The following is a 22,453-nucleotide window of genomic DNA, read 5'->3' as shown; positions in this document are numbered from 1 at the left end:
TTGTTGTGTACACAAATTGTTTCATTAATTGGTTCAATAGGGTTTCTGTAAAGAAGATAATGAACCAAATCTATGTTATAAACTCAAATAACCAAAAAAGAGACATGATATAGAACAAGCTCTTTCTGTTACTTCTTCTCCTTAATAAAAATGACAAGGAGTAGCAGAAAGAACAAAAGAAAAACTGCCTCTCATGTCTGTCCGCCCTGGGCCAATCCTGCACGGTTTTGTCCTTTGTCAAAACGTGCCTAAGGAGCTATGGAGATGAACCATCCTTATAAACCACATGGTTTGGCTTTACCAAACCGATGTGGAATATTTAACATACAACATAACACAAAACTCTTGCCATCTACTACATGCCCCAGCATCACTGGTCTCAGATAAACTGCCCATAGATCCATCATTGCAATCACTATCTCCGCTCCAAGACGGACTCATATTTCTTTCCAACCTCTAGTATATAACTATTTGTGTTCAAGTTACTAGGAAGTTTAATTTTTGACATCATTCCTTCAGTGAGAAAACAAGAAGGCTGACTTTATTAAACAGCAACCAGTATTAACAGGAGCGTAAACACCGGGATTCAAAATGAGGAAATGTACAAAGAGTATAAGATAAATCACTATATTCCAGCCCAGGTCAATAAGAAATTTTTGTTTTTGAATGAACTTACGTGTTGACTGGTGCCATTGGTGAGGAAGTCACTATACCATTTAGCAGATAGTTTTGGCATCCTTTGAAGTGTTTGGCGATCGACGTAGTAGAGTCCGAATCTCATGGTGTAACCATTTTTCCATTCTAAGTTGTCCATCAAGCACCATAAAAAATATCCACGTACATCAGCACCATTCCTGTTTTTCCAATCAAACATCACCGCTCAGAAACGCAATACTTAAGCTCTGATAAGATTCTGTTCAGTTGAAGTAAATGTGTTACCTTATCACCCTAGCTAAAGCGGCAAGGTAGGCTTTATGATAACTAATTCGTTTGACATCGAGCAGTAGGTCTTGCAGTTGTTCATCTTGTTGCTTTGGAGGAGCATATCCTGGCGACAGCAAGAAATCTGAGCCAATACTTCTATGGATAGGAAGATTCACAAAAAGCTGTTGTAATTGAAGAACCAACAATTTTTGTATGATGTGATTTCCAAAGAAGAAAATTTTGACTCAATTTAAAAAGCTGCATCAATAAGCTGAGATAAAGCGATGGAAATGCCTGCTTACCATTTTCGGTTACAAACATTGGAGAATTATTGTATCTTTCCTTGATATAGTCAACAATCTTCTCCATGCCCCTTGGAACAATGAAGAAGCTGGGAATTGCAGTCTGCCAAATAGCCCATAAAGAAAATAAATAGATAAATCAAATGGACGGCTGGGGGATTAACTATGACAGAATATCTAATATCATACTCGTTCTCCAATTGGAACGCCATCACGTTCTCCTGTTGTGTAGATGAAACCTCGTATAGGGTGATCATAGCCTGAGGGGCAAGCAGAGTAGATGCAATCCTTGATATACAGAGTTTCATAATGGTTAATGCCAATAAAATCAATGCTGCCTTTCACATACTCAACTTCTTCCAAGGAGAACGATGGTAATGAACTCCCGAGGTAATGGCACATTTCCTGGGGATAATCTCCGTGTATCAAGGGATCTAACACCCTGCTTAGCAAGAAAGAAAACCTTCATTTCATGTTTGGAAAGCTCGTCTCAGTATTACTACATCCCGTTAGATATCCATGTAATAATAAAAGTTCTGGGGTCGGCATATTCAATGATAATATAATAGAGTTACTATACATTGTAGCTCCACTGATAATGGCTCCACCAAACATTGTGCTCGCGGAAGCACATAGTGGCTGGGACAAGGACCATCTTTCATACAGAAAAATCCAGATTTTATGTGGTTGTTGTTAATGATCATTCACCTCCAAGACAGGGTTGGACAGATCCGATCAAAAATAATTTCTTTCCACATCAAGACATATGGAAAATACAAAATCAACGTGAAGATTGCGTAGTATTTCCTAATATTCCTGATTTGGATATGAAATAGTAGTGTAATTGAAGGCATCAGTACTCACCAGGCTATATTAAAAGCTAAGGCTCTACTGACAGCTTGCCTGTCAGCTTCGTCGTCTCTCAGCGGTTCATATATGGACGAATATGTAACTATTCCTATGGAACCACCTTGTGTTGGCTGCGTCACCAGTGATTTTGCCATCAAGAAGACAAAAACAATGTAAAGTATTATCACAAAAATTAAGAAACCAAATGTTAGGTTTGTGACTCAGGACCTGAAAAAGTTCACGGTATAACCTAACGGCCTTGGCGTGTGCCAGTAACATATTGTGCATAACAATGAGGGGCTCTACATCAGAATTACCCTCTGAACAATTTCCAAAAGGTGCTGAACAATGACCTGGTGGATACAAACCCTTAAGGTAGGAAAAATCTGCAGATAGATTTGGTTCATTGATCGTTGCCCAGTACTTAACTCGATCCCCGAAATTCTTGAAACAAATTTCAGCAAAATAAACAAAATCCTCCCTACAAAAAAAATCCAAAAATTAGTCTTGAGCATCGCAGATTGCATCATGTCACCCGAGTGAAAGCATAAGCCGCTATTGCTAGCACAAATCTTTAATCAAACTGAGCACATACATAAGATACTAAAGGGCATCAGAAAATCTTTCCAGAGTGGCTACTAAAGTACTGTCTGTAAATTTGGGAATTTAGAACAACAAAAAGGGGATTACTGCATTTGAGAGCTGAGCCAAGACTGATATCTGTCCTGCAATTCTTGTGGTAAGTCCTGATGGTGCAAAGTCACAAATGGCTCTATTCCTGCATTGATAATTCAAATTCTAGAGAAAGAATAAAGCGAGAATTAATTTTTAAAAATCAAAGATCTGACCCTTGCTCAAGAGATTGTCTATGATTTTGTTATAGAACTTGATCCCACTTGGATTGACTTCACCAAATCTTCCTCCTAAACAGACATACCAAGAGTAACATTAGCTATTTCTAAACCAAAGACTAATCATCAAACTATTTATGGCTGTATCCACATACTGGGTAAGATTCTGCTCCATGAAATTGATAACCGGTGAGCATTTGTACCAAGAGAATGAATGAGGTCAATATCTTCCTATCAGAACAAATTTGAAAATTAAAATTGATAGAAGCATCAAAGGATTTGAAAGGTGAATTGATGCAAAAGTCAATACCAAGAAACGATGGTAATGATCGTCTGCTACATCTCCATTGTCATTGTTCACTATGTTTCCTGGAGAAACAAATTCAAATTGACCATAAACAGAATATTATTGACATAATATTCAAAGTGTCCCCCTTTTTTACCGGGAATATGAGCAAAAACATCCCAGTTGCTGAGACCCTTGCCATCTTCAAGATATGCTCCTTCTACCTGTAACACACGAGGGAAAAAAAAAACTAACTCTAGAAAATTGCAGTAAAAACATTAAAGATAGAAAATTTGGAACCAAACATGCCTGATAAGATGAAGTGCCTGTCCCAAAGAGGAACCCATCTGGGAAATCAGATCTTTTGACATTTTCTTCACCAGATCCACCAAACCCATGAGCAAAAGACAAGCTTGGGAACAAAACAATGAAGGACAATAGCAAAAGCCGGAGTATTGTGACTCCCATACTGAAGGGATAGGAGTATGAAGAGAAAAAGTTGAACCCACCTGGGTTTTGACTCTTCTGGTTTCATAACTGAAAAGGGCAAAAATCAAAGGAATCGGACAAAAATCTTTTCAGTGGGACCCAAGAATCAACTTCAGAGTTCTCTAAAGACAAATGGAATGAGCTCAGCTCAATAACGTGAAGCATGTGGTGGGGGTCACCTTTCAATCATCTGTGTGGCCAGGATCCAGGCACCTTTCAGCTCATTTTTTTTTTGAAAGATCAGGAGGTTGACCTGGAATACCATTGGAAAAAGCAGTAAGCCAAAGTTAACTTACACATGGTGAGACACCGCACACCACACAGTACGAAGACAAGGTCTTCGAGAAAAAACAATAATAATAACCCAACACACAAGAAGATCGAGAACTGGCAAAGAAATTAACTAGACTGAGCCACCATTCTCCCGAACTAATCACTCAACCAAAAACTCAGGAATCTCCCCTAGCCAAACTCTCTGAACCTCCATTTGCAAAGCCGCCTTAGCCAAGCAATGTGCTACTTCATTCCCAGTTCGACGGATATGAAGAATTTGCCAGGACTGAAAACCTAACAAGAGCCTTTTGATCTCCTTAACAATCCCACTCCAAACCGTTAACAGCTCATCATCAGATAAAATGTCTCGGACAATTATTTGAAAATTACCTTCCAGTATTATAGCTCTAAAACCCATGGTGTTTTTGAATTGGTTTCAATTATCTCATTATCTGTTTTGCACAGCATAACCCAAAACACTTGTCATCTCTACTACATGCCTCAACATCACTGGTCTCAGATAAACTTTTGTGCAAGTTAACTAAATTTTAGCCAGTGCTGCCCAAGATACTGCATCAAGTCAATAGGTTTATCCCAAGAGACTGCATCAAGCCAATGTCTTCCTGACCAAACAAATTTGGAAACCAAAAGGTTATAAAGGAAAACCTAATAGCACCCATGAATGACAGATTATTTTTTCTTTTTGAATCAGAAGCTTACGAATTAAGATAAATAAAAAGTTCAAACCGAGAAGCGATAGTAATGGTCATCTGCTACATCTCCATTATCATTGTCACGTTTGTCTTTCCTAAACAATTTATCAAATTATCCATAAATATACTTTCAGGTGATTTCTCGCATACAAACATACACATGAGGTAAAAGATTATCAAAATTTACCTAGAATGTGAGTAAAAACATCACAATTGCTGGAACCCTTACCATCAAGATATTATCGCTCTACCTGTACCATATAAAAAGTAAAACCAATGCTGATAAATTGCATTAAAGACAACAACAATAACAAAGACAAGAACTTGGAAGAAAACAATGCCGGATATGATTAATGAAGATGTGCCAGCCCCAAAGAAAACCCCATCGGGGAAATCAGATCTTTTGACATCTTCACCAATTTCATCAAAACCATGACCAAAAGATTAGTTCAGTAGAGCACAGCATGAAGAGAAGAGCAATGACTGGATAATGTTGAATCCCATTCTGGGTTTAGCACTAAGGTGGTTTACAGCGAACAGTTGAACTCTTCTGGATTTCAGGATTTGGCTCTACAGCTGGCTTTTCATATCCCTAACAATTTTCAGCTGGGGAGAGAATTCACTTCAGCGTTTAAAACAGTCTACGAATGAATCCCCCGGTTCGACTCCTTTAGCAAACGGGCCTAACATCTAAAGATGTCAAACGGGCCGGTGACTATATATAGCCCACAAAATAAGACGGACGGGCCGGCCCACCAAATCAGCAGGCCACAATGTGGCCCGTGCCTAGGTAGGCCGGGCCAGCCTACATTATCCCTAATAAATATCATGGGAGAAAAAAAAAATTCACAGAAGCAGCGGTCACTTGTAGCTCACATGATGTTGATGGGGGTTACACATAAAATTATACATGCGAGTATGCGACGTAGCATTTTAGATACCACCAGGTTTGTCTATTTTGGACAATCAAATTAGGTCTAAACTCACGCGTACAACCTGTCGACCGATTAATTTAGCAGGGATCCAACACGAAACCAAACAAGAATAGATTCCATTGGGGATCATACCACGGAGACTACGCAAACGTACACCTTTTGATCGAAAATCGATAATCAGCTAGGCTATCCCAATTCAGGAACATACCAGTTCATTCTCCATGCAAACAACAACGTTTCATTAGGGCTCAAATTCAATGTTTCTCGTGCCGGCAACCACACATACAGTCATCAAAACACTTAGTACAAGTAACTATGAAGTACAAAGAAGTATGTATGAACTCAAAAATTAACAAAACCATACCATCTTCTTATTCTTTTATTAATTGCTCTAATAATCAAGTCAAGGCTCTTAAGATGTCGTTCTTGTTCTAAACTCAATCAAATTTTCTCTCAAATCTACATATATGGAAGAAAACAAAAATTTTGCATAATGTGTACTTTTTTTCTTTTCGTTATAGCCCTTTATTAATTTCCAATATTCGAGTGGGAATGATTAAAGATAAATAAGTGGGTGAAAAGTTATCTAAATATGTGAATAGCTTTTAATCGTGCACTTCAATTTTACTTAATTAGCCTTGATTGACAAGAAGAGTTGAATAATTGCTAAAGTGGGTAGAAAGCATGCATGTTTGTTTCTTTAACTTTTTATTCTAATCCTTGAGTGACAAGAAAAGTTGAACAAATTACAAATAATGTTAGATAATAATAAGAATAATATTGAGAGTTTTAGAAAGATATGGCACATGCAAAAAGAATTGCAACAGAAAAGATAGAGAGAAGAGGCTATAAAATAGGAGAGAAGTAAGTATTCTCTTCAAAATCAAAAACAAAGAAGCCATAAATCTCTCTAACAAAATATTATTGCGAGCGATCATCTGCCCATTAATGCACCTTGCATGACCTTCTTTTAAGCACTAAATTGACACTTCTCTTTATTCTCCTCTTTTTCTGTTCCCTTGGCTCTCCTCTCACTCTTCCATGCACCCAACACCTGTTCTCACACATATGTGATATTAATTGCATCTTAATTCACTAGGTATTTGGTTTCTCCTTCTCACTACTCTCTTAACATATCTGTTCATTCAAAGGAGAAGTGACAAGGGTTGGTTTTGTTTTCTTGTCATCTTCTAAGAGAAACTAAGAAAAGAAAAGAGAGGTTCTTGCGAGCATTCATGGAGATGGTGGATGTTGAAGCACAATCTATGGAACAACCCCCAATACCTAATTCCACCATTTTTAAGAAAGCCAATCACCCTGTCACATTAAAGGTACTAACTTTGCGATCGTTGCTCTTATATTTAATTGTCTTTGATTTCATGCTTAAAAAGCACAAACTCATCTCTTTTATTTTTGGGTAAGTGGTTTTTTTGGGTAAGTAAGTGGGTTGGACGATTCGAACTTGGGTATCACCAAGTCAAAAATATTCTGTGAACTCATGACCCTTGATGATCCATGTACGAGTCAGCTGGTACACGGAAGTTGTTTATATTTAATTCTGATTAGACTTTTTTGATGTGCAGTTTGATGATGTAGTGTACAAGATCAAGATTAACAAATCATCAAGTTATTGGTGTAACAAGAAAGAAAAATCAGAAGAGAAAGTCATTTTAAAGGGGATCTCAGGATTAGTTCTTCCAGGAGAAGTACTAGCAATGTTAGGTCCATCAGGGAGTGGGAAAACTACACTATTGACAGCACTAGGAGGGAGACTAGGCGGAAAACTTGGAGGGAACATAACCTACAATGGAAAACCCTTCTCCAACAAAATGAAGAGAAACACAGGGTTTGTGACACAAGATGATGTGATGTACCCTCACTTGACAGTCACTGAAACCCTAGTCTTCACTGCCCTCTTAAGGCTCCCCGACACATTTACTAAAGAAGAGAAGGTAGCGCAAGCAGAGGAAGTGATAACCCAATTAGGGTTAAGTAGGTGCAAGAATAGCATCATTGGTGGTCCATTTTTGAGGGGGATTTCAGGTGGGGAGAGAAAAAGGGTTAGTGTAGGACAAGAAATGTTGATAAACCCTAGTTTGCTTTTCTTGGATGAACCAACATCTGGGCTTGATTCAACTACTGCTCAAAGGATTGTGTCAACATTGTGGGAGCTAGCTAATGGTGGGAGAACAATTGTGATGACAATACACCAACCTTCAAGTAGGTTGTTCTATATGTTTCATAAGGTCTTGTTGTTATCAGAAGGTAATCCTTTGTATTTTGGGGAAGGATCAGAAGTTATGGATTATTTCTCTAGTGTTGGGTTTGCACCTTCAATGGCCATGAATCCTGCTGATTTCTTGCTAGATCTTGCAAATGGTGAGTCCAATTTATGTTATGTTGGATGTGATTAGGTATTTATGGTTGAAATTGACTTGGGTTTTTGCATATTTAATAAGTTTGACTTGGGAATTTGGGGCAGAGTGAGTGAATAAATTTTGAATAGTTTCTAGAAAAAAACAATTGTTCCCAATGCTAGTATAAAAATGTTAAACACATTAGAAGGTCAAATGGTGTATAAATTAAATGCATTATGTTACATTGTTTTGATTCCTAATCAAGTTATATTAGATGAATATGAATGTGGCAAAGTGTATCCCCATAACTTGTAGGTGTTGCACCGAATAATGATTCGCGGGAAAATCAGGGGACGATTAAGCAGAATTTGACTGCTGCATACAAGAACAATCTTGCCAATCAATGGAAGATGGAGATTCAAAGAATTAGTGATCTTCCAAATGGTGATTATGAAGCTGCAGATTGCAAGCAATCGGGGCGGTGGGCGACGACTTGGTGGCAACAATTCATTGTGTTGATGAAGAGGGGAGTCAAAGAGAGGAGACATGAGGTGTTCTCTGGTCTCAAAGTTGGGCAGGTCTTGGTTGTAGCTGTACTTTCAGGGCTACTATGGTGGCAATCTGATCCTAATCACATTCAAGATCGGGTATGTAATGAAATCGTTTACAGATGGTTATGTAAGCTTATGTTCTAATCTTGGTGATATTTGCAGATTGGGCTATTCTTCTTCTTCACTGGATTTTGGAGTTTCTTCCCTCTATTTCAAGCAATTTTCACCTTCCCACAAGAGCGTATGATGCTCGAAAAGGAACGAGCTTCGGGGATGTACAGGCTTTCCTCCTACTTCATGTCAAGAACACTTGGAGATCTTCCTATGGATTTAGTCCTCCCAACAGTTTTTATGATCATAACCTATTGGATGTCAGGGCTCAAACCCAATGCCTTAAACTTCTTTGAGTCCTTGTTTGCTCTACTATTCTGTGTCTTAGTGTCTCAAGGCATAGGACTTGCTCTTGGCGCGATGGTTATGGATCAAAAAGCCGCGACAACGCTGGGATCAGTGATCATGCTAGCGTTCCTACTCGCCGGTGGATACTATGTCCAGAATGTGCCTGTGTTCATTGGGTGGATTAAGTACGTTTCGGTTATCAATCACACTTACAAGCTTCAAATATTGGCTCAATACAAGTCGAGTGACACCTACCGGTGCAATGGTAGCGATGGAGCATTGTGTTCCGTTGGCGATTTTCCGGCGATTAAGGATAATTTTGAAGGGGTTGGTCTCTCACTTTTTGCATTGGTGATTATGCTTGTTGGTTATCGGCTCGTCGCTTATATTGCTCTAATGAGGGTCGGAATGACCAAGAAATAAAAAAAGAAAAACAGAGCACTCTGTTTTATCTAAGTCTTTTTTTTTTATTTATTATTGTAATAGAACATTTTAGTAATTATTAGGATAAATTGAGGATTCTCAGATCTGATCTTTGGATTCTTGTTTTGTTTATTCTAAGACTTTTGATGGCATGAAGATGCACAGAAATTGCAATGGCTCTTAGGAGGCACAGAGTGTATGTGATTATTATATCATGAATAATGGTACCAATAGTTTATTTTAAGCATAGTATTCCTTGGTGATAAGGTGATAATTATAGTAATCCAGCAGCCACTAGACTGATCAAAGTCGGTTACAATTTCAACTTAAAAATTGATTTTTGTGGTATTATGGTCCATTGATTTGTGGCTGCAGTCACTCTATGCGGCTTAAGCTATAAGCTTGTTTATATTAGGGTTTAGCATTTGAATTTTCTTTGTGATAGAAAAAGTATTTAATCGGTTGATAAACAATTTGGGTATATAAATCATACTAGGGGACTCGAAATTCTCGAGAGTTTATAATTTTTATTCAATGGTAGAGAATAAATCTAGTAAAGAAAACCTAGAATCCCCGAGAGTTTATAATTCTCATTCAATAGTAGAGAAATCTGAAATTTTTGAGAGTTTATAATTCATTTTCAATGGTGAAAAATAAATTCGATGGCAAAATCATTGGAGAGTAAGATTGTACATTTGTTTTTTAAAATGCAATTACACTAGTCAAAATCTTGTATTGAAAAGTATAGGATATGGAAGACAACACGAACCTTCATGAGGGAAGATCTCAAAACTTCCTCATGCATGAATTCAAGTTTGTAGAAAGAAACACCCATGATTTTTCTTATTTTCATCTCATAAAAAGTTTCAAGATCCATGTGTAGAAACACTAATAAAATCTTCAAGAAAAGTTAGGTGGCGAACCTCTTGACACCTGCAAACAAAAGCCTTTGAATCATCAAAATTCAAGATATGGTGCCAATAGTAACTTTGCCACCTATAAATTGCACGTGTCATAAATCCAAATTGACTCACACTACATATATATATATATATCTTATTACTTGTTTAAAGACTTGAAACGCACTTGTCAAAATACAATCCTTACCATAAAAAGTGAGAAAATACTTGTACACTCACATATCCACAAGTCTTTATGATATCTACTATCTACGTACCACTTTGACTAACCAAACAAAATTCAAACATCCAACCCATGATAGACGATGTATTCATTTCTATCCATCTAATTATTCCACATCCACAAAATTCTTAGGTACTTTTTTTATACCAAAATAAAAAATGACCTACCCATGACCTTGCACTCTTGCAGAGAGGTTTTTGAGTGAAAGAAACCCTAAAAAGGACACTCACACACCCTCCAAAAAGAAGAAAATGAAAGTAAACAAAAAAGAAGAAAAACCCCCTAATAACAATAGCGTTTCAATCCTCAATTATACTGCCATTATTGGATAGTGATATACTGCTTTTCTAGAAGAAGAATAATTTCTCATTTTTCCTTACTTTTTAAAATTAATTAAAAAATATATGAAAAACATCAAACATGAATGGTTCTTTTCTTTTTCGGAAAGAAACGAAATTTTGTTAATCAAATGAGATTACAATTATAGGTAAGCATGACATGAATGGAGTGAAAAATTCACTCAGGAAAAATTCACTCCAACATGATTGAGACTAATTCGATTGAGCGCCCCAGAGAGGTTAGGTCATCAACCACTCTATTACACATTCGAGGGGTATGAAAAATATGATTGGTGGTGGAGCGGAGCAGAGATCAAATGTCCTCAACGATAAAATCATGGATTTGAGGGACCAATTTGTCTAGTTCAGAACAATCACAATCTCAAACGCATCATCATCCAACAAAATGTTGAAGAAAATTGTGTTTTAAGGCCCTAAAACGGAAAGCAAGAGCTCTAATAGTAGTAGTAAGGTCATCTATTGATTGAACACTACGAAATCCTGATGTCATTGTAAATGTGTAACATGTTTTTTTTTTTTTCAAAAAGATTCAATTTTTGAAAACAAGATCCAAATTACATATTTTTAATTTATTATTTTTTAAAAAATATTTTATACCTCAGGAAAAGCAAAATACAGCTGCTATTTTATCCAATCTTGATGCGACCTTTTCTAAAAAAAAAAAAGTATTCTTTATACTTATCTTTTGTGACTTGCCCTTTCACACCTACTCTTGGAGGGAAACGAAATTCCAACCCACCATGTCCACGTGTCGTCATGTGGAAAACGCAACACCAAAAGAAATAAAATTCACTCTTTTTTTTAATTCTCTTGGAATCATGCAAAATTCGGACTACCTTTTCATAAATACCCTCACAGTGGTCTTTTTACGACACGTGCCCGAAACCCGGATGACTCATTCCAGCTTTTTTCGTGACGGTTCATGCACCACAGAGAAAGCTCCATATGACTCTCTTAGATAAGGTCGGCCGTTTGATGCTTACACGTGTTGAGGGTTTAACGGTGATTAAGAGTAGGTGGGTCCCGTCGACTAGGACGACCGTACTTGTCACTTTTTTAAGCTGGCTATATAAATAGGTCCAGTATTCCTAGATTTAAAAAAGGAAGAATTTAATATTTTGAATTTCAGAGAGTTTTGGTTTTTCCTTCCTTCCTATCCAAACAGAGTACAACGGTTGTTCCTTCTCACTTTCTCGAGAAAATTCGATTGTGGGCGGAAAATGGGACTGCAAGAGAAAGACCCACTTGCCCAATTGAGCTTGCCGCCGGGTTTCCGGTTTTACCCCACCGATGAAGAGCTTCTGGTTCAGTATCTTTGCCGCAAAGTGGCCGGTCAGCCATTCTCGTTACAAATTATTGGAGACATCGATTTGTACAAATTCGATCCATGGGTCTTGCCCAGTAAGTCTCAAATTTGGAATTTTGTATTCAATTCGAGTTCATGATTTATGTTTTGACGGTTTATTGATGCTCAGTTTGATTCATTTGTTTGACAGGTAAGGCGATTTTTGGTGAAAAGGAGTGGTACTTCTTCAGCCCGAGAGACAGGAAGTACCCGAACGGTTCTCGACCGAACAGAGTTGCTGGGTCGGGATATTGGAAGGCGACGGGTACGGACAAAATCATTACCACCGAAGGTCGGAAAGTAGGAATCAAGAAGGCTCTGGTTTTCTATGTCGGCAAAGCACCAAAAGGAACCAAAACCAATTGGATTATGCACGAGTATCGCCTCATCGAGTCCTCTCGCAAAAGTGGCAGTTCGAAGGTACCACAATCATTCGATTGTGAATACTCTGTTCATGCTCTGTTTTTTCAAGTTTTGATTAATTGAACACTTTTTGTGATTACAGTTGGATGAATGGGTGTTGTGTCGCATTTACAAGAAGAATTCGAGTTCTCAGAAACCGATTGCGAGTGTTTCTAGCAAGGAATACAGCACCAATGGTTCTTCCTCCTCCTCATCTTCGCACCTTGACGATGTTCTCGATTCGTTGCCAGAGATTGATGACGGTTTTTTTACTTTACCTTGTATGAACTCACTCAGAACATCACAACGCGACGAGAAGGTGAATTTACACAATCTGGGTTCGGGGAGTTTTGATTGGGCGACTCTAGCCGGGCTGAACTCGGCGGCCCAACTCGTTCCGGGAGGACAAAATAATAGTCAGGGGATGATGAGTTATGGACAAAATGACGTTTATGTCCCTCAATGGCAACAAGAGGTGTGCCACGTGGACACGAAGATTCGGAACTCGGTGGAGGAGGAGGTGCAGAGTGGATTGAGCGGCCAAACAATGGATAACTCGGGCGGGTTTTTCAATCAGAACTCGGGCGCGATGGCTCAGAATTACTCGAACTCGCTTGACCCGCTTGTATTCAATTTCAAGTACCCGACCCAGTCCAGCGGGTTCGGGTATAGGCAGTGAAAATATATAAAATGGATGCATTTTTATATTTTTCTCATTTTCTGTATATAATTTGGAATTCTTTGGTATAACATTTTGTCTTGGAGGATTCCAAAAGGAGGAAAATTTGTGGAGGATGTGGTATGTAGGTGGGCACCAAGTAGATTTAATGCACACCAAACACATCCTTGTACAATTTGATTTAATTTCAATATTATTGATTAAGATGTAATCATCTCAAAAAGTTTGTAGATTGGATATATTTTGTGGTTTTATATGGCAATGGTTGATATGTGAAATTAGGTTTTGTATATTTAATCTTTCCTTTCATGAAGTGTCTAGATCTAGAGTTTCTACTTTGCACTATAATCTTGATCAATCAAATACAAATAAATTAAACCTTATAACACAAGGCATGGTGTGGTTGATTTTAAAAAGTCAAATATGTACACATGACAGTAAATATTAGCTATACCGACATATGAGTTGTGTTGGTGCCAACAACTTCTTGGTCGACTTGGTTAACGCATATACTCAGTCGAGAGGTGATTAATGCATATATTACTGAGTTCCGATTTCCAATCATGTTTTAAGAAAATTATTATATATATTAAATATGACACATTATTTGGGCTTAAAAGAACTATTGAACCTAGATGATGGATCCAAATTGCTTATCATCTAATCTGATCCAAAACTTAATCCAATTACGAATGATCGTTATCAGCTTGTAGAGACACAACTTGATCTAATAATATTTAAATTGCAAGTGTCTATGAAAAAGAATATTGGTCCAAATTAGGACGCCTATTCTAATCTTAATTATTATCCAAAGTTTAATATATATATATTTAATCCTTCCTTTCATGATGTGTGTCTAGATCTAGTGTTTCTACTTTGCAATATGATCTTAATCAATCAAATACAAATAAACCCTAACACAAGGCATGGTGTGGTTGATTTTAAAAAGTAAAATATGTACACAAGGGAGTAAATATTAGCTACACCGATATGAGTTATGTTGGTGCCGACAATCTCTTAATCAAGATGGTTAACGTACATACACAGTCGAGAAGTGGTTAATTCGCATCTTTGACTTGGTGATAATTGAGTTTAGGTTTCCAATCCTGCTTAAAAAAAAATTATTATATATATAAATATGACACATTAGGGGTTAAAAGAACTATTGAACCTAGTGGATGGATCCAAAGTGCTTACCACCTAAGCTGATCCAAAACTTAATCCAGTTATGAATGATGGTTATCAGCTTGTAGAGACAACTTGATCTAATAATAATTAATTTGCAGGTGTCTATGAAAAATAATATTGGTCCAAAGATGCCTATTTTAACCTTAATTATTATCCAAAGTTTAATATATATATATATATATATAAAAGAAAAATCATGGAAAATATGAAAATGCCAAATACACTTCTTCTTTTTTCTTATAATATCAATCTAGATACAGGAAAAAAATCTAGAGACTCAATTTACATTAATTATGATATTCATACACACCCATATGAAGAAAATAATTACCTATATGATATATGTAAGGTTATGCCAACCTATACATATGTTGGATACATTTCTGTAGGAATAACATATTTTGGATCCAATCCTTCCAACTCCCACTGTAGAATATGCAATTGAATTCCTCTCCATGTCTTCTGACAAAACTTCACAAGCAAGTTGATGAACAACATTTGCATAACCTCTGCAAACAATATTGCCATTCGATGATGATTGATGATCTTCCGTAAATGCAATCTTAAACTTGTCGATGGATCGATCGAAATTAGCTTGCTAATTAAGTACACTGTACACATGGTTTCCCTAATTAGTTTGTTTTATAGGTACTTAACAAGGCATGATATATGCGTATGTGATTTTCTCACACTCAAAAGTTGTATTTGCGTATTGTTTGCTCATTTTTCGAGTCATGAGTTTAGCATGCGTTGTAGGTACGGGCATTGGCATACAAATAAGATAGATTTTGGGAAACTATGTGGAACCACACTATATGGACTTGGGAGGTCATGAGTTCGATTCTCAATAGGAGCAATACCTTTGTATATGTGTTATCATATTGTAAGTAGTAGGTATGTAAATGGCATGTGGTCTATAAATAATTTGGGTGATAGCTTAGTGGTAAATCTCTCTACGGCCAAATCGTATTAACTCGGAAAGTCCTTAGTTTGATTCTCACTAAACGATACCTTTATGGCCACTGAGAACAATACCCTTATGACCACGCACTGGGTTATGATCAAACTTATCATGTCGTCAGGTGATAAACTTTTATACATGCGAAGCCGATTGCTTAAGTTTAGATCGATATCGGATGTCGGAATGTCAAATTTGTATGGTATCTTACTATCTTTCTCGGTTAAAAAAAGAAGCACAAGGACTTAACCCAAATCTGTGTATTATCCAAATTTGAATCCAATAAACACGAAAATGTCAAGCTACAAACCTAATACATTGACATATCTAATTGTAACAATAAGCCCTAAGAAAATAACAAAATCCGTAATCATTCGCTCTAATATAACTATGCAATTAAATAAAAAAAGTTAGATTGAACAAAACCGACCGACATAGAATGGTAAAAACAAATTCTAAAGAAAGGGCTCAAGGCATTCTAGACAATGGTCAAAATCAAGGGCTATAAAACGCTCCACGTGTCAACTAATTACAAGAACAAAAAACGGTAAGTACTAGGTTTTTTGTGCTTTTTGTGAGATTCCGCTAATATGCTTTTTAAATTCGGAGTTTCCAAGAAAGTGTTACTGAAGATATGCATTGACTCTGGATTTTCTCCTTCTCTATCTTTTGAATATGTTTTCTTCCACGTGTTTTCAAATTGCATGGCTGCACTGGCACTTCACATTTGTATTAGTAAATACATGGTTGGAGTTCAATACCGTCTACACGAAGATTTGGGTGCACCGAATCATATGCCCTTATTTTTATTTTTTTTGGGTAACAGAGAATGATATCTAACAAGTTTTGTAATGGCATAAATAGATCTAAATTCGGATTGTCAGACCCATTAACATAGAAATTTCTCATTTAATGACAAAGTAAATGAAGTTAAAGTCCAGTGCGTGACCACAATAATATTACTCATAACGAGAATCAAATTCAAGACCTCCACAGTTCTTACAGTTTGGTCCAAGAGAAATTCACCAAGTAAGTTATCATTCAAGTGGTTAGCCCATTATTTTTGGTTTTAATTATTCTCTAGTTTTGGTGGAAGAAAAGATAAATTATCAATATTAGACCAAAAATAACAAAATTTAGAGAGCATTTGTTAGGTTCACTATGTATGATTTCTTTTATTTTGACAATTTACAAAAGGTGAAGGCTTGTTGTTTTTCCACAATCCACTACGCCCAAAATAATTATAGGCACACGCAAATCAACACGATAGATTAGTTGGGTCGAATATCTGCATAAATTATTTGAAAATAATTACGTCAGTTTTTGATTTCGAACGAGATTTTTTACGCCTTCAGTCTGAAAAAATAACCAATGAATCATCGTCAAGTGATTGATTTTCCAATTATTTATACACGTGCTTGAACATGAATGTCATCCACGAAAGAACATAGACAAAGTAACTCAAAAGATAGCTATAGATCGAGAGTTATGCCTTTGTACCTTATCAAAACATTAATGCATTTCGTATACCTCTTTTTAGTTTCAGATGCAAAGAACATAATTTCTCTCACAATGTGATCACAATCATAGTACTTCCATGATTATCTTTCTCTAATCTCTATGTGATTTCAGCTGATTAGGGGACGGCGACGTTAATTTAATTTGTATGCATGAATATTAATATTTTCTATTTTGATGTATATGTGTCACATCTACATACAAACTATAAAGGGTCTAAATCAATTGGATCTTTCTACTAATTAGGAGGTTGAAATTAATTAATTATTCCTTAAATTTTAAGCAATGCATCTCTTGTTGGCTACCGTCACCATAAACTGAATAATAAAATAGAATTACTTGAATGATAACTTAGTCATGAATCTTTTTGGGCCTAAACAGTATGAATTCGAAAGATTTCGAGTTCGATTATTACTGAGAGCAATATTTTTGTAATCATGAGATGAGTTTTGTCTCAACTTACTATGTTGATAGGTGAGAAACTTATTTACGGGTCTGAATTCGGTTACCAAAAAAAAAAAGAAATTGGGATTTGGTCACGTGTGGCTGCAACTAATAAAGAGATAGAGACTGAAATAAATATCCGATGACTTTTTTGTGATGGCTTTGTTTCAACGCATGCACTTGCATCACACAATACGCGTGATTTTATGGTACCACTGCCGACATAGTACTTACACAACAAAAATAGTCTTAAAAAAAAAGTCGGGCCTACAAGAGTTTTCAGATTGGGCCGTAGAAGAAGGCCCACAATAGATATCTGACGTGTGGATCCAGCCCAATATGAACTCAGGTCAAAAATATTTTGAGCTTTTTCTTGAGGTCTCTCGGTGACCCGTCCATCCTTTTGTAGTTTTGAAGCAAATACTGTCAAGAACGTGCAATTGTATGGTTCGATAGGTTTGGCTGGTACTCGTAATTTGTCGGTTATTGTCTGGGTTATTAGGAAACACCAATAGATTCTCTTGTTCAAATTTTCAAGTCCAAGTCTAATCCATCACAAGTTTCCAAGATATTTCAACACCGCTCAGCGGCTCAGGGCTCCCGTGGCTTTAAAATGCGTATTATTAAGTTATGGAAATTCATGGACGTAGAACATGTCAATTACATTTTTATTTTGGTCATGTGTAACTCTTGTCAATATGGGCTTCAGTTTGCTCATTGTAAACCCAAAAGGTAGTGATGTCAACAAAAAAAAAAAAAACCATGTTTGTATTTCTTTTCCCAAGACCAATTAACTAGTAACTTAAGTACTGGAAATTAATGGAAGAAAACGCATAAAGTTTTCTAATTTACATTCTTTTGAACAAAATCTAATACACTCATGTCCAAAACATCAATAACATTTATTTTTTTTAAATACCATTGAGAAGTTTGCTTCTCATTAGAATCGAACATTGGACACATATATGTTTAATTCAGTCGATTGTTAATCGAGCCACCACCCGTTGATAGAACATCAACAACATGATATATACACAGACTGACACACATATATATTGATATAGATATTAGGCTATAGACATGTTAGAGAGACGACTAGGCGTTGACCGGAAATTCCAGCGGCGGAGGCTTAATTGACGAATTGGAGGTGTCAAAGCCCTCCTCAATATCTCCTTATATGCTTGCTGATTCTTTAATTTCTCACTAGGCACAGCGTACCCGTGTCGTCGACACCGGACTGCACCAGGATGGCTGGAGCAGGTACAAGCCGGGCGAGCCCTCGTCAACGATCCCACACAACAATTGCTGCTTCGACGACCACGATTACTCCCCGAGGAAAGGGTTCTGCTCATAGACGCTTGTTGATGACGATGAGAAGAAGAAAGTGTTTGCATAATATTTGTATTGAAATGAAGAGATCAATGGACTCAACATGTATATGGTTTTTTCATTTCTTGGTGCTTGACATGTGTATATATATATATGGTTAATTTGTTGACTAGAAGACCTTTTCCCTTACATTCTAGAGGGTCAACTAGGAGAATTTTGACCAAGTACAGTAGAGTTGGCAGTGTTTTAAGACTGGGATTAGTGTTAGTGTCAATCACACGTATTTGAATGGCTTGTTTTACAAGTAGAGCACTAATTGTTATAATAAAAGAGAGTAGGTGTAGAATAGTAGTATATAAACTTTTTTTTTGGTCTGAATTTATTGGCATTTATGTGGAAAAGAAAAAGTCATTGGGCCAAGCCCATTAGAGAATCATATTGTTTGTATATATTTATAGTTTCTTTTTGGGGTTGCTTACTTGTCTCAATCCTAAACCCTGGCAAAAGAAGTGGGTCTTGGCTCAAATGATGTGAAGGGTTCATTGATGCTTTATTACCTACAGTGCCATTATAGGGCTGCAAAAATGAGCCGAGCGTTCCGCGAGCTACTCGTGAACAACCCTAAGCCGAGAAACGCCTCCAAATTATAAAATGATAGTTTGTGTAGCGATCACAATTCTACCCGTACTTATGGATATCCTATCACACGGATAGGGTAACATGTGGGTGGCTATGGGTGGGTGTATAAATATCGTGTGGCATACCCGCATACCTCTATATCCGCAAATTAATCTCAAAAATTTTAAAAATATTATCAAGCAATAAACAATCAATTATATTACATAAATTAACATGCAATAAAATAAAATCTATATCAACAAAAAAAGAAACATTAATGTTGTGTGGATGTGGTGATTTTTATCTATTGAAAATGAAAATGAAAATGACATCCACCCACAAACATCTTGCTTTTGTAAAATCAATTAAATCAAAGGAAATGATGGTTTACTATAGAGAGTAAATGGACCCAACTCGAGTGGTTCTAATTAATAAAGAAAATCACTAATTAAAGTTCTTCTGTGACCAGGACATGCTCAATTATGGAAGATAATCAGTGGTAGGTTATTCTTCATCTGTAACATAGAAATGAAGTAAATGACCACCAACACTCACACACACACACACACATATATATGTTTGTGTATATATATATATATTCCATAACAATTCAATTAATTTTCTTGTATGTTATAGTTTTTTTTACACACACCCCAAAGATAATAGAGGGAATAAGACAAAAAAAAGAGAGGGAAAAAATGATCCAAAAATGACTGATAAAGGTTCTTGAACCGACATACAAGACAGAGAATCCGTAATCAACATATAGTACTTTCTCATAAATTAAGCAGAAGTAGTTGTATCTATATACAAAACCAGGTTAATATTAATTGTATATGATGGTTATGGTTCTCAACCATGCTATAAATAATATTAATTGTAGTCCATCCTTTGGATTTTGAATAGCCTCAACGGTTGAAATCTTCCACATCCCATTTTTTAACCGAGAACACCACCATACAGGCATACCCTTTGGATATCGATGTGAGTCTAAACTCGAACTGTCAGACTAGTGCACATAGAAATTTCTCACATGACACAAGGGTATTGGTCACAGTGTAGTGTGAATCGAATTATTCATGACTTCTCGAGTCCATACAATTTAGTCTCAAAAAGAGACACCAACTAAGCTGTCACCCAAGTGGTTATTGAATTCTTCTATACACTAAAAAATATATGATAATAGAAAGACATATACTTCATAAAGGTCCTCAAGAAAAAAAAATACATCACAACATATTCAATGGGGTTTTACTTTTCTACACATTAGGGGCATTTCCTTGATTTTCCTATGCATCTATACCTAGAAATTAAAACAAAGAAAGTATGTATGTATGTATAGTGTATAACTGTATATATATAGTTTATGTGTCTCTCTATTCTCTTCGCTATCTAGCAACCAAAATCTCAATCCCCAGATATCCCAAGTTTGACAGCAAATACACTACTATTGTATTGTCAAAATAGCACCAGTACTAATTAAAATGTTATAATGCCATGCACCATAGGAGTTAATTAGGACTATGAATACCAATTCATGCCTTGAATTTGATATGGAGGCCTAAAAATGGCATCTCCAAGAGACCCCAACATTCTCTGTTGGTGCAATGGAGGAGTCTGTGGTAGTTGGCTAAGCAGACTAGCAATTGAACTACTTCCTCCTCCTTCTTCATTGTTGTTGTTGTGATGATCATGACCTTGAAATTTCTTGCTCGAGGAAGAAGGTTCGGCAGCCGAATCATAAGGGAATGTCCTTTTAAGAGGAAGCAAAGGAAACTGATCTGGTTTTGACATAGAGTTATTATCACTGCTAGTTATTCCATCGAACAGGTTGTGATCCTGACTTGACAGCATCAGTTGTGCATTTTGACTACAGTTCCCGATCGTTATCGAAGGCGGTATCGATCCAATCAAATCCTCCATGAACTCTTCTTTCTCATGATCCATTGGTCTGTTAGTGTTGTTCTTCTTGTAGATTCTACACAAAACCCAATCATCAAGCTACAAAAACAAACAAAACCCATTGTCAATATCTGCAAAATGAGCAATCTTGATAATCTAAAATTGTAAAATTGGACTAATTTGTGATTACCCTTAATGATTTCTTGCTCCCCAAGTCACATCCTGGTGGTTTGTTCTTGGGTTTGTTGTCTGCAAGCCTGTATTCATGCATAATCCAATTGGTCTTGAGTCCTTTAGGAGGCTTACCTCCATAGAAAACAAGTGCTTTTTTTACGCCAACTTTTTGTGTACCTCCAGATGTTAATATTGGCTTATCAGTACCAGTTGCCTTCCAATACCCAGAAGTGGCTGCCCTGTTTGGCCTCGTCCCGTTCGGATACTTTCTGTCCCTTGGACTAAAGAAGTACCATTCTTGCTCCCCAAACGTCGCCTTAGCTGAAAAACAACACAAACCCAATAAAATTAGTCCCAAATTGAACCCCAACACATCTTTACAACTTAGACGTCACACGTTCAAATTACAGATTATATATATTTTGTTAATTGTACCTGGAAGCTCCCAAGGATCGAATTTATAAAGATCAACGTCAGCGATGATAGCGACGGGGAGAGGAGCAGAGGCTGCTTTTCTTTTGAGATAGTGAACAACTAGCTCTTCATCGGTGGGGTGGAACCGGAACCCCGGTGGGAGGTTCGGCTGTTGAGAGCCTCCGGTGGACGAGTCGGTGCTCTCCATGAATTGGGTGCAACGCATATTGAGCAGCAGAGATGAATTTTGATGAATTTGACGCTTGGAATTTAGATGTTGCATGTGTTTGATATGTTGCTGCACTGAAATGGCATGAAAAAGTTGTTTAAATAAGCCTATCACGGAATTACTATGATGTCGATGTCGATGTCGATGTCTATGGAAAGGCAAGGATCTAGTGCTATTGTCAATAATGTGTACTAAAAGCGTTGGCGAATCGGATTTCGACACGAGGAAGGTTTGAAGGGTAGATTTGTAATTTAATGATAGTGGATGTACTTGATTAACCTTGTTGATTATGTTAAATTTGACAAAGACAAGTGGGTAGTGGGTAGTACATTGGGTGTGAGTGAAATTAGGGTTGGGAGTTGATGGGTCGTGGATTGTGTCGCAAATTGGAATTTGGGC

At 36.8% G+C, this 22,453-nt stretch overlaps 4 protein-coding genes across 5 annotated transcripts; 2 read left to right on the top strand and 2 right to left on the bottom strand.

The window, feature by feature from the left end:
* Positions 1-514: 514 nt before the first annotated feature.
* Positions 515-5,309, bottom strand: LOC119988288 (beta-glucosidase 18-like). 2 transcript variants are annotated; one of them, XM_038833267.1, is made up of 14 exons: positions 4,875-5,306; positions 3,881-3,954; positions 3,522-3,749; positions 3,370-3,436; positions 3,237-3,295; positions 3,082-3,157; positions 2,924-2,998; positions 2,766-2,853; positions 2,304-2,556; positions 2,091-2,206; positions 1,416-1,668; positions 1,227-1,329; positions 940-1,048; positions 515-854 (listed from the first exon to the last, which is right to left on the bottom strand). In XM_038833267.1, exons 3-14 carry the CDS (start codon positions 3,678-3,680, stop codon positions 626-628), a joined length of 1,587 nt encoding a protein of 528 aa, XP_038689195.1. In that variant the 5' UTR covers positions 3,681-3,749; positions 3,881-3,954; positions 4,875-5,306; the 3' UTR covers positions 515-625. The 2 variants fall into 2 exon arrangements, with proteins under 2 accessions (XP_038689195.1, XP_038689196.1); XM_038833268.1 differs by lacking the exon at positions 515-854 and having other exon boundaries at positions 965-1,106; positions 4,875-5,309.
* A 1,312-nt stretch (positions 5,310-6,621) lies between these two features.
* On the top strand, positions 6,622-9,471 carry LOC119990121 (ABC transporter G family member 9-like). The gene is made up of 4 exons (XM_038835968.1): positions 6,622-6,953; positions 7,206-8,001; positions 8,295-8,626; positions 8,693-9,471. Exons 1-4 carry the CDS (start codon positions 6,858-6,860, stop codon positions 9,350-9,352), a joined length of 1,884 nt encoding a protein of 627 aa, XP_038691896.1. The 5' UTR covers positions 6,622-6,857; the 3' UTR covers positions 9,353-9,471.
* Positions 9,472-11,952: 2,481 nt separating this feature from the next.
* Positions 11,953-13,570, top strand: LOC119990120 (NAC domain-containing protein 72-like). Its single transcript, XM_038835967.1, has 3 exons — positions 11,953-12,255; positions 12,351-12,619; positions 12,705-13,570. The coding sequence occupies exons 1-3, from the start codon at positions 12,075-12,077 to the stop codon at positions 13,278-13,280; spliced, it is 1,026 nt and encodes a 341-aa protein (XP_038691895.1). The 5' UTR covers positions 11,953-12,074; the 3' UTR covers positions 13,281-13,570.
* A 6,774-nt stretch (positions 13,571-20,344) lies between these two features.
* LOC119990017 (NAC transcription factor 56-like) lies at positions 20,345-22,068 on the bottom strand. Its single transcript, XM_038835825.1, has 3 exons — positions 21,847-22,068; positions 21,428-21,732; positions 20,345-21,336 (listed from the first exon to the last, which is right to left on the bottom strand). Exons 1-3 carry the CDS (start codon positions 22,049-22,051, stop codon positions 20,857-20,859), a joined length of 990 nt encoding a protein of 329 aa, XP_038691753.1. The 5' UTR covers positions 22,052-22,068; the 3' UTR covers positions 20,345-20,856.
* Between the last annotated feature and the right edge of the window lie 385 nt (positions 22,069-22,453).

This window comes from Tripterygium wilfordii, chromosome 21 (assembly GCF_013401445.1).
Source record: "Tripterygium wilfordii isolate XIE 37 chromosome 21, ASM1340144v1, whole genome shotgun sequence".
Classification (NCBI taxonomy): domain Eukaryota; kingdom Viridiplantae; phylum Streptophyta; class Magnoliopsida; order Celastrales; family Celastraceae; genus Tripterygium; species Tripterygium wilfordii.
This window is presented reverse-complemented; position numbering and strand designations above follow the sequence as displayed.

What these genes read in the sequence shown, in the direction of transcription:
- LOC119988288 (XM_038833267.1), bottom strand. Translation starts at nt 3,680, where the DNA reads ATGGGAGTCACAATACTCCGGCTTTTGCTATTGTCCTTCATTGTTTTG. An exon ending in TGTTTTTGCTCATATTCCCG is followed by an intron (nt 3,296 to 3,369) that starts GTAAAAAAGGGG and finishes TTGTTTCTCCAG; the next exon opens with GAAACATAGTGAACAATGAC. An exon ending in GCTTTAGCTAGGGTGATAAG is followed by an intron (nt 855 to 939) that starts GTAACACATTTA and finishes TTGGAAAAACAG; the next exon opens with GAATGGTGCTGATGTACGTG.
- LOC119990121 (XM_038835968.1), top strand. Translation starts at nt 6,858, where the DNA reads ATGGAGATGGTGGATGTTGAAGCACAATCTATGGAACAACCCCCAATA. An exon ending in ATCACCCTGTCACATTAAAG is followed by an intron (nt 6,954 to 7,205) that starts GTACTAACTTTG and finishes TTTGATGTGCAG; the next exon opens with TTTGATGATGTAGTGTACAA. An exon ending in CTAATCACATTCAAGATCGG is followed by an intron (nt 8,627 to 8,692) that starts GTATGTAATGAA and finishes TGATATTTGCAG; the next exon opens with ATTGGGCTATTCTTCTTCTT.
- LOC119990120 (XM_038835967.1), top strand. Translation starts at nt 12,075, where the DNA reads ATGGGACTGCAAGAGAAAGACCCACTTGCCCAATTGAGCTTGCCGCCG. An exon ending in CGATCCATGGGTCTTGCCCA is followed by an intron (nt 12,256 to 12,350) that starts GTAAGTCTCAAA and finishes TTTGTTTGACAG; the next exon opens with GTAAGGCGATTTTTGGTGAA. An exon ending in GCAAAAGTGGCAGTTCGAAG is followed by an intron (nt 12,620 to 12,704) that starts GTACCACAATCA and finishes TTGTGATTACAG; the next exon opens with TTGGATGAATGGGTGTTGTG.
- LOC119990017 (XM_038835825.1), bottom strand. Translation starts at nt 22,051, where the DNA reads ATGCGTTGCACCCAATTCATGGAGAGCACCGACTCGTCCACCGGAGGC. An exon ending in CGATCCTTGGGAGCTTCCAG is followed by an intron (nt 21,733 to 21,846) that starts GTACAATTAACA and finishes GTTGTTTTTCAG; the next exon opens with CTAAGGCGACGTTTGGGGAG. An exon ending in GGAGCAAGAAATCATTAAGG is followed by an intron (nt 21,337 to 21,427) that starts GTAATCACAAAT and finishes TTGTTTTTGTAG; the next exon opens with CTTGATGATTGGGTTTTGTG.